This window comes from Quercus robur, chromosome 6, assembly GCF_932294415.1.
Source record: "Quercus robur chromosome 6, dhQueRobu3.1, whole genome shotgun sequence".
In the NCBI taxonomy this organism is placed as follows: Eukaryota; Viridiplantae; Streptophyta; class Magnoliopsida; order Fagales; family Fagaceae; genus Quercus; species Quercus robur.
The window spans coordinates 48,263,201-48,278,435 of NC_065539.1; the positions used below are offsets into that span (position 1 = coordinate 48,263,201).

The following is a 15,235-nucleotide window of genomic DNA, read 5'->3' on the forward strand; positions in this document are numbered from 1 at the left end:
CATCTAGATCTTCACCACTCAAGATCGATCCACCCAAAACCGATCTCATTCTCGACCCACCCAAGACCGAACTCGTTCTCGACACACCGATCTTGTTCTCCCTCTTGCTCAACATCGCCGATCTGGCTGCCACCGTCCACTAGCCCACTCCACTCCACCCCCAAACCCACCCGATCTGGTTGTCGTCCTCCATCCACTCTGATCTCTCTCTTTCCTGATCTATCTCTCTGTCCCTCACTCTGTCACTCTCTCTCTCTCTCCAATCTCACTCTTTCTTCCTTTCCCTCAATGCTTTTATTTTGATTTTTGGTTGTGTTAAGTGTATATTTTGAAATTTTCTGTAATAAAATTTGTTTGGATGCTGAGAAAATGTGAAAATTTTGTAGGAAAATAGCATTTCTAGAATGTTACCAAACACTAAAAATCATTTTCCGAACTATTTTCCATTGCAAAACCAAACACCTGGATTTTATTTTCCTTACAGGAATTCACTTTTCCCTGCATTTATTTTACACTCAAAATTCGATTTACATTGAACCAAACGCAACCTAAAAGAATTGAAAGAAATTACATAATTTGAATTAAAGAGAATGTTATAAGAAACAAGAGTCCTTTTTAATTTCAGTAACATAATACGCAATACCTTGAACGTGTTTTGCTAATAAATGTGCTGGATGATTTCGGGCCTGTTTGGTAGGACATTTCAAACATTTATTTTTAGTTTTTAAACAACATTACATACTTTTTCACACACACATATTTTAAAAGCTACAAACAACACTACTCAAATCCCTTGACCAAACAACCCTTTCATTCCTACAGGTATATGACTACATGTACAGTATATTGGTCGTTATCAGAATATCAGACCAAGTCAAAGCCAAAGTCATTCATATTCGGAGTTGGTAGTTGAACTTGGACAACGACATCACCACCAGTACTGGTAAAGTTGCTGCCAGCAACTGTCGTGCCAGCATTGCTAGAATAATTTCTCCAATATTTGCATAGCGCAGCAATGAGAAACATTAGGCTAATTATTGCTGCAGCGATTTTGACCACGCCCAAAATAAATTGTTCTTTCCTGTTAAAGAAAAATTAGAAAAAATATTAAAAAATATTTTTAATAATTATTTTAAGAAAGTTTTAATATTACTTCTATGAAAAATATAAAAAATTATTAAAAAAATCAATTACGTTTTTATTTTCTCATAAAATGTTTTTAAAAATACTCCATAAACTAATACTCTTAGAGTATTCATCAACATTTTCAATAAAAAAAATTCGAATAATTTTAGTAAATAGTAAATCTTACATGATCAAACGTGGAGGGTTTGCCATTGTGACAATGAAAGTGTGGGAAGGAGGCAGAACCGGAAAGCTAGAAAATGATGATTTGGGCATGAAACCTGTCATTGATAATTTGATATGAAATTGAGACTTGAGAGAGTTTGGGACATGATGACTTGATGACTTATATAGATTATAGATGTTATGATCTGACACATTTTTTTAATTTTTAAAAACCAACCCACGCAACAGCAACTTCGTGGAAAGATGCCTGTCTTAATCTCACATATCGGTGTGCGACAAAGTAGCCAAAAGGAGTCCGCAATATATGTGCTATAGCCATAGATTTGGAATCCGACCAGGTACTACTAGCAATTAAAAAACAGCAACTCCATAGAATATTTGGAGTCTTGAAGTGCTTTGTAGTCAACGAAAACCAATCTTAATTAGTCTTGATGTCGAGCTACCGACCGTGGGAGAGACTCAAAGAGAGAGAGAGATAAGAACATGGGTGAATTGGCTACAGGGTAAATATAAATTGAAGTCGGTCACAATTTCAACGTGAGTTTCAGTTAGCTTAGTTAGTAAAGTTTCTGATTGTTAAATAAAAGATCTGAAATTCAATCTCCGTCTATATCAAAAACCGATTGGTATCTTAGCTTTATGATAGCTTATTGCTAAGAAAGGAAATAGATAATATATGAATTTATATGCTCTCGTCTGAATAATAATATTTTATTATTTTGATTTCGTTTTTTTTGTTTTTGTTTTTGTGATTTATGGTTCAGTAACCCTGCGAATATTTTTGTTTACCTGTGTTTACGGTTCTTTGTGGTACAATCTGATTGAATAATTGAAAGAATTCATTTGTAAACCTGTGCAATCTATTGCTGAGTACGTTTAGAAATTTTGATAATCTTGTAATCTTTCAACACTGTTTAACCTTGCGTATAATTTTTTTGACGAAACTGTATCATCTAGATTCAGTTTTGATGGTTGGCATTTAAGTAATGGGTTATTATTAAACTTTTCTTTACTTGACTTTTAAGTGAAATCTTATCTATAATGTTTGCAAGCCACTTGTTTGGCGTTGGTTTCTGAGTATATGAACGGCTTGATGTATGTGATTCGGACTGCACTATTATACTTTTGAATTTTGAGAAAACATGCATGTCGAGAAAGAAGCCATTCTTTTCTTTCGTGAAACCACGAACGATTTGGGAAGAGAATCGAAAAAAATTGCAGTTTGCGGTGATGACCCAAGCCTTGTACCGCTTCGTGTCGATGAAGGAAAAAAAAGAAACAGGTTTCATTAAAAGGTATGATTCTAGACTTCGTATGTTGAGATAAATCCCGTCTGAATTAAATTAAATATAACTCAAGCAATAAAAAAAATAGAAATCTACAAAAGCGAAAAGAAAAGAAAAAAAGAAAAAAAAAATCAACCAACAAAAACATCATGAAATTACGTGGAAACCCCTTCAGTTTAGAGGGAAAAATCATGGGGCAAATCCGATCAATCCACTATAACAAAATAAAGATTACAACACTCAAATTATACACAAAACCTGAGTTCACAATAAATTGAAAAAATACAATAATATATTTAGGAACAAATACAACATTACCACAAAACTCGATAGTAAAATCTTCCATTCTGAATATTTCAATTCTCTGTGATTGTAACACTCAAATAATCGTCCTAGAGAAAACTTTCAATTTATCTTCTTTGTGTGTCTTGAACAAAAAAAAAAAATCACATTTTCTTTTTTCTCTCAGAGCCGCACAAAGTCCTAATCTTAAATCTTATTCTTTCAATCGGTTTCAAATCTATGTTTCAGTCTCTCTCTCTCTTTTTCTCTATATCTTTTTTTTTTTTTTTTTTTTTTTTTTTTATGAACCTCTTTTTCTCTATATCATACGCACACAATATATTGCTTTAAATAAAGCATCTGCCCCCTGACACACTCCAAAACAATTAGGAGTAGGAGTCTTAAACTTGTAGACCACTGTTCACTTATTTCTAATTGAAATAGGATTTTTATATGGGCTGGACTTTAGGTGCCCGGCACCTCAACACTATACAATCTTTCTGTGTGCTGGAGTGGTATTGGTTGTGCAATCATTTTTGCCCACAGTGTACACTTAATGGGTTTTTTTTTTTTAAAAAAAAATTTGGTGTATAGAGACTATAGAGAGTTTGAAATAGGGGAGGTGCAATTATATCATTACTCTACTTTTCCACCCAGCCTCAAGAAGTGTCCAAACAACTCCTCATTTTTTGCCTTTAACTTTGGAATTTAAAGAAAATGAGAAATGTTAAGTTTATAATATTTTCACAATAAGATATAGTGATAAATTGTTATTAGTTCTAATTTGAATTCACAATTGAAGTTACTTTTCTATCCACTAATTACAACTAATAACAATCTGTCATATTAAATTTATTATAAAAATGTTGTGAATATAATATTTTTTTTAAAAATTATGCGTATAGACAAGATTTTTTGACTCACAAAAAACAGATTGACCCAAACTCGTGTAAGTCTAGGTCGATTCGGGTTGAGTTTTGGGTCAGCCAAGTCATCCCGTTTTTAACAAATGAAAATTTTATTTGTGCCGTATGTTCTTTCATTTTGTCTACAAACCCTACATTTCTTCATTTAATTCTTTGACTTTTCTTCCTTACTTCATCAGTTATCGTTACTTTTTTTTTTTTTTTTATACTTACTGTACATCAAAAACCACTACAAAATTTGTAGTTTTCACCCCTGCATCTTATAGCGAAAAAGATAAAATTTTCCTCTGCAAAATTTTCTTTCCTAACCACTAAAGCCGATTAGGTTTATTTTTCACTCATTCTCCATATTTGCCTTTCTCTTAAATCTTAATTTCATTCATTAAAAAAAACTAGTCTTTACAAAATCCTAAATTTTCAAAATACCATAATCTTTCAATACATTTTTTTCATAAAATAACATGTTTTTTCTTGTTTGTGACATGAAATTTTTTTTTTGTATTTAGCTTTATTTTTGAAATATTTTAGTTAGTTGCCATGTTTGCAAAATTATTCAGCAAACTAGCATCTCAAGTCTTAGAAACTCGAGTTTCATCTTAGAACTTATGTCTCTAAAACTCGAGTTGCATGTGGTGGCAATCTGATATGGAAAAAAAATCCACGTGGAACTCAAGTTTAAATACTCAAGTTCCTGCATTCACCAACTATTGTTCTTCCTCCTCTGTTCGTCTTCTTCCTCTGTGGGTGTCAAGGTGAGTTCTTTCTTCTTCCTCTATTCTTCTCTTTCGTGGGTTCTTCTTCAAATTCTTCATATTCTTTGGATCTTCTTCTTTCTTCTTTAGATTCTTCATTTTCTTCTATGGAACTCAAGTCTTTGAGACTCGAATTCCAAGTGGCAAAAATCTCCATGTTAGCAATGAGAACTCGAGCCTTTGAGGCTCGGGTTTTGTCACTAAACTCGAGCCTCTAGGGCTTGAGATATTACTTTCATAAATTGTTTCAAAGCCTTGCTTACTAACGATATAATTTCTATATATGATGCTAGAGGGCAAATATCCCTTAACATGTTTGGATGCTTTGATTGCATGACATGAATCCATGACCATTAATGGTTCATAGATTGGGGTTTATTAATGTAATTTCATTTTTTAGAATGTAACTATGACCAAAGTCATTCTTAGATTTTATTTGTGACCACAAAGCCTTGTAAAGTTATCTTATATCAAATGTAAAATTTAAATTTAATCTATAAAATGAGGACTTTATTTTATTACATGGTTTTCTTAACTTTTTTTTTTTCCTAAGATTAAATAAGTTACAGCTCTAATTGTGAACCTCTCAATCTAGGAGAACAATATCGGCGGTTGAACTGTCATTTTGAGAGGCAATAACGCTAACTCACCCATTCAAATGAGTTTGGTCCCAATAAAAATCAGTGGGCTAAGGCTGCAATCTCTCACACAGGGGAGGATCAATCCTTTGAGTATACACTAAATGGAAGAGTCTTACTCAACTCTATTGTTAGGGATTTTATCAAATCAAGGAGTAACAATGAGAGAACAAAATGAATACAACAAGTAAATAGAGATTAGTGATTGACTTGGAGGCACAATTGAATGTTATCCTTAGACAATATTTGTCCCCACACACAAGTTGCTAAAAGGTTTCTACAAATTTGTCTCCATAATACAACCAAGCTTATTGAGTTCTACAAATAGAAATTTTGGAGAATACCCACAAGATTTCTTGTATTTCTTTGTAACTTACTATTTTCAAGTGAACATTAACCTCTATATATACCCATAGAGTTATAACCCTTCAAAAGGTATGTATGGAGAGTTAAACTGTTTCATAAAATCATTCACAAGACTTGAAACATCTTCAACCTTTCTGAACAGTCACTTGAAAATTCTACAGAAATTTTAGTTTTTCTAGTTTCGATTGGTCGAGAGGTCCTTTCAGTCGATTGAATGCTCTTTTCAATCGATCCAACAGGAATCAAATAGTGATTGAACCATCCAGAAACTCCAGGATTATTTTCTTACTATTTCGATCAATCGAGCCAAAATTTCGACCAATCAAAAATGCTAAATTTCGAATTTTCACTTAGAAAATTCCAGCTTGAATTTTCATTTTAATAACTTTATGAAAAAATATTCTCCAAACTCAAATATCATTATTACAACTTATCCATGTATATACCTATATATACAACATCTATTGCACATGCTTGGACATACTCTCTCTCCCTTCCGTTACATCAAGTTTGCCTCCTTAATGTTATCAAAAAAAAAAAAGTTTGCCATTTTAACATTATGCTTATTATGGAAGAACTCATCTTATTTTATAGTTTCAACATTGAAGATATATTGTCATTATTTCTTCATCTGTGAGTGTTTGTTTATGCTTTTCAAATTTCAATATTTCTCTCACACAAACACTCCCTCTTTCCTTCATTTTTCAATTTTTATATGCTAGGAAAGGAAATAGATAATATATGAATTTATATGCTCTTGTCCAAATAATAATATTTTTTTATTATTATTTTTTTTTTTTCTGATTTGTGGTTCGGTAACTCTGCGAATATTTTTGTTTACCTGTGTTTATGGTTCTTCGCGATACAATCTGATTGAATAATTGAAAAAATTCATTTGTGAACCTGTGCAATCTATTGCCGAGTACGTTTAGAAATATTGATAATCTTGTAATCTTTCAACACTGTTTAACCTTGCGTACAATTTTTTTGACGAAAATGTATCATCTAGATTCAGTTTTGATGGTTGGCATTTAATTAATGGGTTATTATTAAACTTTTCTTTACTTGACTTTTAGATGATATCTTATCTATAATGTCTGCAAGCCACTTTGTTTGGCGTTGGTTTCTGTGTATATGAACGGTTTGATGTATGTGATTCGGATTGCACTATTATACTTTTGAATTTTGAGAAAACATGCATGCCGAGAAAGAAGCCATTCTTTTCTTTCGTGAAACCACGAACGATTTGGGAAGAGAATCGAAAAAAACTGCAGTTTGTGGTGATGAGCGATTAGTGATGACCCAAACCTTGTACCGCTTCAGCCCTCGGGTCGGGTTGATGAAGGAAAAGGAAGAAATTTCTAGACTTCTGTACAATCTTTCTGTGTGCTGGAGTGGTATTGGGAGTGCAATCATTTTTGCCCACAGTGTACACTTTATGTATGTAAAGTGTAAACTATACTATTTAATGGTTTTTTTCATAAAAATTGGTGTACAGAGAGTTTGAAATAGGGGATGTGCAATTATATCATTACTCTAATCTTCCACTCAGTCTCAAGAAGTGGCCAAATAACTCCTCACTTTTTTGTCTTAAACTTTACTGTCTCCACTTAACCCTCAACCCAGTAAAATTCGACTTCAAGAACCTACAAACTCCGTTGAAACCAAAGAAAAACGAAAATTTCTATATTTACAATATTTTCACAACAAAATTTGAGTGGTAAGCTCTTATTAGTTTCAATTTGAAATCACAATTAAAATTACTTTTTTATCCATCAATAACAACCTATCATATAAAATTTGTTATGAAAGTGTTGTGAATCAGATTTTAAACATACCATTTCTCAAGAAGAATTATGTGTAGGCGGATTTTTTTGACCCCCAAGAAATGGATTAACCCAAACTCGTGTAAGTCCAGGTTGCTCGGGTTGAGTTTTGGGTCAACCAAGTCAACCCATTTTTGTGCCATATGTTCTTTCTTTTTGTCTACAGAACCTACATTTCCCTTCTTTTAATTCTTTGACTTTTCTTTCTTACTTCATCGGTTCTCATTACTTTTAAAAAAAAAAAAAAAATTTTATACTTACTCTACATTAAAATTTCTAATCTAGAGACGCTACAAAATTTTTAGTTTTCACCCTTACGCGACTCGTATCACCCCTTATAGTGAAGAAGAGAAAATTTTCCTCTGCAAAATTTTCTTTTCTAACCACTAAAGCCATTTAGGTTTATTTTTCACCCATTCTCCACATTTTCACTTCTCTTAAATCTTAATTTCATTCATTCAAAAAAACTAGTCTTTACAAAACCCTAAATTTTCAAAATAAAAATCCTTTTCAAAACCATAATCTTTCAATACATATTTTCATAAATAACATGTTGTTTTCTTGTTTGTGACATGTTTGGATGCTTTGATTGCAAGACATGAATCCATGACCATTAATGATTCATACATTGGGGTTTATTGATATAATTTTATTTTTTAGAATGTAACTATGACCAAAACCATGTAATTCTTAGATTTTATTTAGGACCACAATGCCTTGTAAAGTTATCTTATATCAAATGTAAAATTTCAATATAATCAATAAAATGAGGACTTTATTTTATTGCGTGGTTTTTTTTCCCCCCCTAAGATTAAAATAAGTGACAGCTCTAATTATAAAATTCTCAATCTAGGGAGAACAATATCATCGGTTGAATTGTCATTATGGAAGGCAATAACACAATCTCACCCATTCACATGAATTTGGTCCCAATGAAAGTTAGTGGGCTAATTAAGGTCACAATCTCTCACACAGGGGAGGATCAATCATCCAAGAATACACTAAATGGTAGAGTCTTACTCAACTTTCCTACACATGCTTGGACCAGCGGCAGCTCTAGAAATTTTTTTATGGTGATCACTAATAAATTTAAATTATATAAAATCTAATAAAGTAATAACTTGAATATTTGCTACAACTAACAATCAAGTCAAGTCGCTAAAGAGAGCAAAATTGTTGCGACTGCAAAGTCAAAAAGAGTATAACTATCGTCACCATCAAGAAGAACTCACAATTACAATATTTTTCTTGGTACCATTTTTTAAAGAAAAATGAAATTAGAGATTATTTGATTGAATAGGTTGAACAAGCTACAAATTTGAATGATTAGTGATTTTTATCTTTTTGTTTTATAATAGGCTTTTTGTTGAATAATTTGTTCACTTGTTGTTATTTGGTTTATGTTTGTTGTTATTTAAGCTAATATTTATTGTTGTTATTTACGCTTTTTTCTTTTATTTATAATAGGGATTAAGGATTATGTTTGGGGATAGAATTAATTTTGGAGTAATACTACGTCTATAACATTTTTATAATAAATCTTATGCAAAAAACTGTTATTGGTGGGTAAAAAAATAATATCAATATTGGAGTCAAATTAGAATCAATAATAGCTTACCACATTGGATTTGTTGTGAAATTATTGTGAAAATGTTGTGAATATAACATTACTCTTATTTTTGTTGAACCCAAATTTTTGTAATTCTCAAGTTAAGGTATTCAACATTTTTATTAGGGTGATCACAATAAATTAGTTTAGCATATAATATTTTTTTGAAAAATGTATATATACATTTTTTTTGCAAGTCAGGGTGGTCCTGTGACCAGCCTGGCTTGCATGTGGAGCTGCCAAGGCTTAGAGTCTTGGACATACTCTCTCTCCCTTCCGTTACATCAAGTTTGCCTCTTTAACATTATGATTAATATGGAAGAACTCATCTTATTTTATAGTTTCAACATTGATGATATATGATCATTTTTTCTTCATCGGTGAGTGTTTGTTTTAGCTTTTCAAATTTCAATATTTCTCTCACACAAACACTCTGTCTTTCCTTTATTTTTCAATCTTATTTTTTTTTCTTTCAATAATCTCTTCATAGGCAACTAAAGCCTGGCGAGGGCCTTCACCTTTTATTCTTTCCTCTAAGGCCCATTTTCTCTTCTTAGGATGTGTTTGAATACCACTTATTTGTTGAAACTGAAAAATTATTGTTAAAAGTATTGTAGATAAAAGTAAAAGTTAGTTGAAATAGTATAGTGAAGCCCATGAATAATGCCAAAAAGTACAGTGAGGCTCATGAATAGTAACAAAAATAAGCTGAATAATGAAATAATTTTAATTTTTCATTTCAATCCAAACACAGACTTAATCATGCTTTTGCTTGGTATTTGAATTAGATAACGGATGCTTTGATAGCCATCGACGATCTTGACGTTATTTTTTTATTTTCATCCAAACCCCAATAATATTAAGGCCAAATTAGTTATTGCATATTAGGGATTCAGGTTAAGAACAATCTAGTGTTATGTTTTTAGTACAGAGTATAGTACCATGATTTTTCTTTAATAAACCATCAAGTCATCTAATTTCTTTTTCTTTTTCTTGGTTTATGCTTTTGGCCTCTCTAAGTTTAAATCCTGATTCTGTTTCTGTCTACCATGATCTTTCTTTAATAAACCCTCAAGGCCACTGATTAATTGGGTCATTTTCTTTTTTATATTTATTCTACATGTATATATCCGTTTATTTTTTGAAAGCCAAATAGTTGTATTCATTAACTGCTAAACCCCAATACTATCAGATAAGAGTTGAGCCTGTAAAACAGACTAGCCAAATACAATAAGGAGAATAAATGGATTTTGCATATCTTGCTAGTACTTGCTGGTTGCCACCCCGACGCGTTATGTAACAGTTTAAAGTGTTGAAATCTTGGCAGCAACAGTCGAGCTATTGTATTGATGAACCAAATTCCCATACCACGAAAAATCCTCCTGACTTGACTGAAGTGCAGGGTAATAAATTTGTTTTGAATTTTAATAAGAATTTATTCAATGAAAAAGGGAATTACAAGTTTACAACAAAACAAATCTACACGATATATAACAAGCATAAAAGCTGTGCAAAGCTCACACCGTGCATGGTACCCTTTTTAACTATGCATAACCAACAAGATTCCAAAAAAGAAAAAGTGTAACCAACATAAACAGAGCATGGAAACTCTACGTGTGATGCGAGATTTTACTCTATGCATGAACTAAAAATTATGTACATGTACGGTATATACCGTATATTTGTCATTATCAGATCGAGGCTAAGGCAAAGTCGGTCATATTCAGAGTTGGAGGTTGAACTTGAACAACAACGTCACCACCAGTACTGGTAACGCTGCTGCTGACAACTGTTTGGCCGCCGTTGCTGAAATAATTACTGATCCAATACTTGTATAGTGCAGCGATGAGAAACAGGAGGCTAATTATTGCTGCAGCGATTTTGACGCCCAAAAGAAACTGTATTTCTTCCCTGTTAAAAAATGAAAAATATTAGAGATTTTTATCATTCAGAAAAAGTCGAACAACTACCTTAGTAGAGATATTAATGTTAGTACATGGTCACGGGCGGAGGGTTTGCGATTGTGACAGTGAAAGTCGTCGAAGGAGGCTGAACTGGAAGGTTTGAAAATGGTTTTGGCACGAAACCTGTCATTGATAATTTGTTATGAAGAGGAGGAAAATATATTCGATCGAACACGAACTTGTAGAAGTTTTTTATTTTATTTTATAACGACCTTGAAGAAGTTTGGACATGAGAGGGATAAATATATATATATATATATATATATATTAAGTTTAGCCACAGATTTTTTTCTAACTTTATCACAACTTTGCTTCGTACCGACTCGTGAGTGGTGAAATCATGAACTCACATAAACCCATTATTTTATTTGAAAAATAATATGTTCACAACATTTTCACAATATTTTTACGACAAATCTTAAGTGATAGGTTATTACTGGTTGTTATTGTTAAGGTAAAAAAAAAAATTTATGTTAGGTTTAAATTTGAACCAATAACAACTAACTACCTATGATTTGTTGTGAAAAAATTTATAATACTAAACTTGCTCACATTTATAATATGTCAGTTTTTATTTATCCGTCGGTGTATATTAGTATATATAACACTTTCCTGGAAAGTGGAAAGGATTCCTGTTTGTTAATTTGGACTATAATCCAAAGAAAAGGGGGTATTTTTTCCAAAAGTAGGTGGATGTCAATCTTTTTCCAAAAGGATTGTTGAAAACAGGTACGGTGGCTTGATACATTTGGGAAATAGGGAGTTAACGCGAACGCTGACGCGAGCGAAAACCCGAAGAAAACTGAAAACACGTACAGTGGCTTGATACATATGGCTTTAAAAAAAAAATTAATATTGTTTAAATTCTATTATATTGTTTTGAATGTAAAATTATGATTGCAGGTTCCTCGTAACAAGATTTGTGCAGGTCCGGGTGAGGCATATTTTTAGAGAGGCAAATCAATGTGCCGACTTTTCGGCTAAAATGGGCTGTTTTATGATGGAAAATTTTGTTGTGTTTGATTTTCCCCCCTGCTGATATGTATATTTTGATTGACTTTGATAAAAATGGGTTGTACTATTATAGGCATGTTGCCAGTACTCTTCCCTTTATGGGCAGTTTGTAATGTTTGTTGCTGGCTGTTAATATAATATCTATCCTGTTAACCCAAAAAAAAAATGTAAAATTATTACTAATTAACCTGAACTATATAAGATTCTTTTTAGAAAGTTTACAAACACAAAAAATTTGGTAAAACTTTTCATACCTGTTAATATAGTAAATTGATAGTGGTAAGTAAAAGAGTGATGTACATCCACCTATTGTGAAAAATGTTGTAATTTTTTTTGTGTATTGCTCTCTTTTTTACTTTTAAAAAGTGCTACATTCACAATATTTTTCACAACAAATTCTAATTTGAATTCACTACTGAAATTATTTTTTTGCCATCAATAATAGCATGTGACAACTTGCTACTTAAGATTTATTGTAAAAAAATGTTATAGACGTAGTATTTATCTCTTTTTTTTCTTGCTTTTCATTTGATAAAAAATATTATTTTATTAATGGCTAATATTTGTGCTCAATTAATTAAAGAAATGACCCTATTGATTATAATTTGGAGGCCTTTTTCTACTTGGGCCTTAGGCGACCGCATTAATTGTTTATAGTGTAGAGCCTAGATGAAAAACCATAGAGCATACCGCCGAGCGCATATACCTGTACCTGTTATCATCTCGTTTTTTGATGATTCTTTTTTTTTTTTTTTTTCTTTTTTTTTTGTGGGTAATTCATATGTATACAAAATGGGCAAATTGTGACAAAAATTGTATAAATTGTTATGGTATTAGCATTATTCATATGTGAATTCTCGTTATGTTTTGAGTCCACATGTGCAAAGACGTACGAATGCACCCTTCGTCTTGGTATTCTTGTGGTAGACTGTAGACTGGTATCACATGGAACATTTTTTTTTTTTTTGAAAACAAATCCAACTTTTATTGATCCTCATGAACTGTCAAAATAGCTTCCAAAGCAACCGAAGGGGAGTCCTCCATCCATACAATTTCATCATCAATATTTTTTGCAAATTGGGCTAGAGAATGCAAGACAGAGTTGGTTGTACGGTGCACACAGCCCATTGTAAGAGTGGTTATCCCTGCTGCCATACATTTGACATCCTCATACAGGTGTCCCAACCGAGAAAACTTAGTTCATGAGCTGAGTATAGCCTTTATGACCACAGAGTTGTCTCCCTCCACCATTATATCCGTGAACCCCGTGTCCACTGCAAACTCTAGTGCTTTTCTACATTGGAGGAGTTCGGCCTCCTCTGTATCTGCAACTGATGGTCCTATAACTGAAAAAGACGCCATAACTTCACCCTTCTCATTCCGGATTATAGCCCCGAATCCCAACACATGAATTTCCTAAAAAATGGCTACATCAAAATTGAGTTTAAATTAATGTTCAGGCGGCGGTACTCATCTCGAGCTCCTCACCATCATATTCGATACGGTGAGGTGGTCTTGTGAAGCTCTATACTCCTCCAGAAAAACAGAGGCTTGTTGCACTAGTTGAGCCGGGTCTTGTATTGCCCTTCCTATTCTAACCTTGTTTCGCTGTGTCCACAACATCCAAGCTTGCACCAGAAACATTTCAACTTCCTCCAAGGGCAATCTATGTATCAACACCTCCAGTAGTTGCAAAAATCCATCTTGGCCTCCTCCACACTTTTGTATTCTCTTCATACTCCCTGCCCATACATCCACTGCCACAGTGCATTCCCATAAAACATGTAGAACCGATTCCATTTCTCTCTGACACAGCTCACAGGTGCTATCATCAATTACTCGTCTCCAGACAAGATTTTCACGGGTTGGGAGAATATTATGACAAGCCCTCCACCTGAAAATTTTTATCTTATTCAAAATTTTGAGTTTCCACAGCTTGCTCCACACTGGGTTGACATCCACTTCTTTAGAACACTCCCCTTGAGAGTCCGCTTCCTTCCCCAGCTGCTTTGCTAAATGATATCCAGATTTAACAGTGTACTTCCCCTCCCTGTTATGTAACCAAAACAACTTATCACTACTCAGCCTCCTACTCAGTGGTATTCGAAGAATGACGTCTGCATCTTCTGGATGGAATTTCATTTCCACCAATTATCTGTCCCAGGTCCGAGTTGTCCAATCAATCAGCTCCACCACCCTCCACTCCCACTCATTATCTTGTGGTGGGTGAATCACCATGTTGGTCGGGTGATTAGGAATCCATTTATCCCGAGTAACCGGAATGGCCGACCCATCTCCCACTCTCCAGCAGCTTCCTCTTCTTAAAATTTCCTGAGCAGCCATTATGCTCCTCCAGACATAGGAGCTGTTTGGAGTCTCGCCCGCCTCCAAGAAATTGCACCTAGGAAAATATTTTGCTTTAAAGCACCCATACAATAATAAGTTTGTTTCCTGCATTAACCTCCATCCTTGTTTGGCTAACATTACGAGATTAAAACTCCGGCTATCTCTAAAGCCCATCCCTCCCTCCTTTTTCGGTTTGGACAACAAATCCCAATTTCGCCATTGAATTTTCCTTTCATTGCCCACTTGTCCCCACCAGAATCTTGCACACATGGCATTTAGCTCATTACACAACTTCACCGGTAACTGAAACACCCCCATTGTGTAGGTAGGCACGGATTGTGCAACTGCTTTAATGAGCACTTCCTTCCCCATTCTAGATAATAACTTACCCTTCCAGCCTTATAATTTTTTCCAAACTCTACCCTTGAGAAAGGAGAAAGTTTGGTACTTTGAGCGACCAATCAAGGTAGGTAGACCCAAGTATGACTCTAATCTGTCAACCTCCTTAACCCCCAATGTGCCTTTAATCCAATCCCTTTGCCTTGCCACCGTATTGCTACTAAAAAACACCGATGATTTTTCAAGGTTTAAGCATTGTCCAGATGCCAATGTATACAGCTGCAAAATCTCCGTAATTACTTTAACCTCTTCTCTAGTAGCACGGCAAAAGAGCAAGGAATCATCCGCAAAGAGGAGGTGGGAGATGCTAGGAGCTCTACGGCATATCTTTACACCATGTAGCTTATCTTCCAATTCAGCTTTTTTCAATAATGAGTTAAATCCTTCTACACATAGAAGAAACAAATAAGGGGACAATGGGTCTCCTTGGCGGAGCCCCCTAGAGGGTTTGATGTTACCATATGATTTACCATTAATACAAACAGAGAAAGAAGGCGTGGAGATACAACTTATTAC

General features: G+C 33.6%; 2 protein-coding genes across 2 annotated transcripts; both read right to left on the reverse strand.

Annotated features, from left to right (window-relative positions):
* Positions 1-487: 487 nt before the first annotated feature.
* Positions 488-1,462, reverse strand: LOC126689755 (uncharacterized). The gene is made up of 2 exons (XM_050384940.1): positions 1,313-1,462; positions 488-1,081 (listed from the first exon to the last, which is right to left on the reverse strand). Exons 1-2 carry the CDS (start codon positions 1,411-1,413, stop codon positions 865-867), a joined length of 318 nt encoding a protein of 105 aa, XP_050240897.1. The 5' UTR covers positions 1,414-1,462; the 3' UTR covers positions 488-864.
* A 12,663-nt stretch (positions 1,463-14,125) lies between these two features.
* On the reverse strand, positions 14,126-14,692 carry LOC126690303 (uncharacterized mitochondrial protein AtMg00310-like). The gene has a single exon (XM_050385418.1). The coding sequence runs from the start codon at positions 14,690-14,692 to the stop codon at positions 14,126-14,128; it is 567 nt and encodes a 188-aa protein (XP_050241375.1).
* Positions 14,693-15,235: the final 543 nt, after the last annotated feature.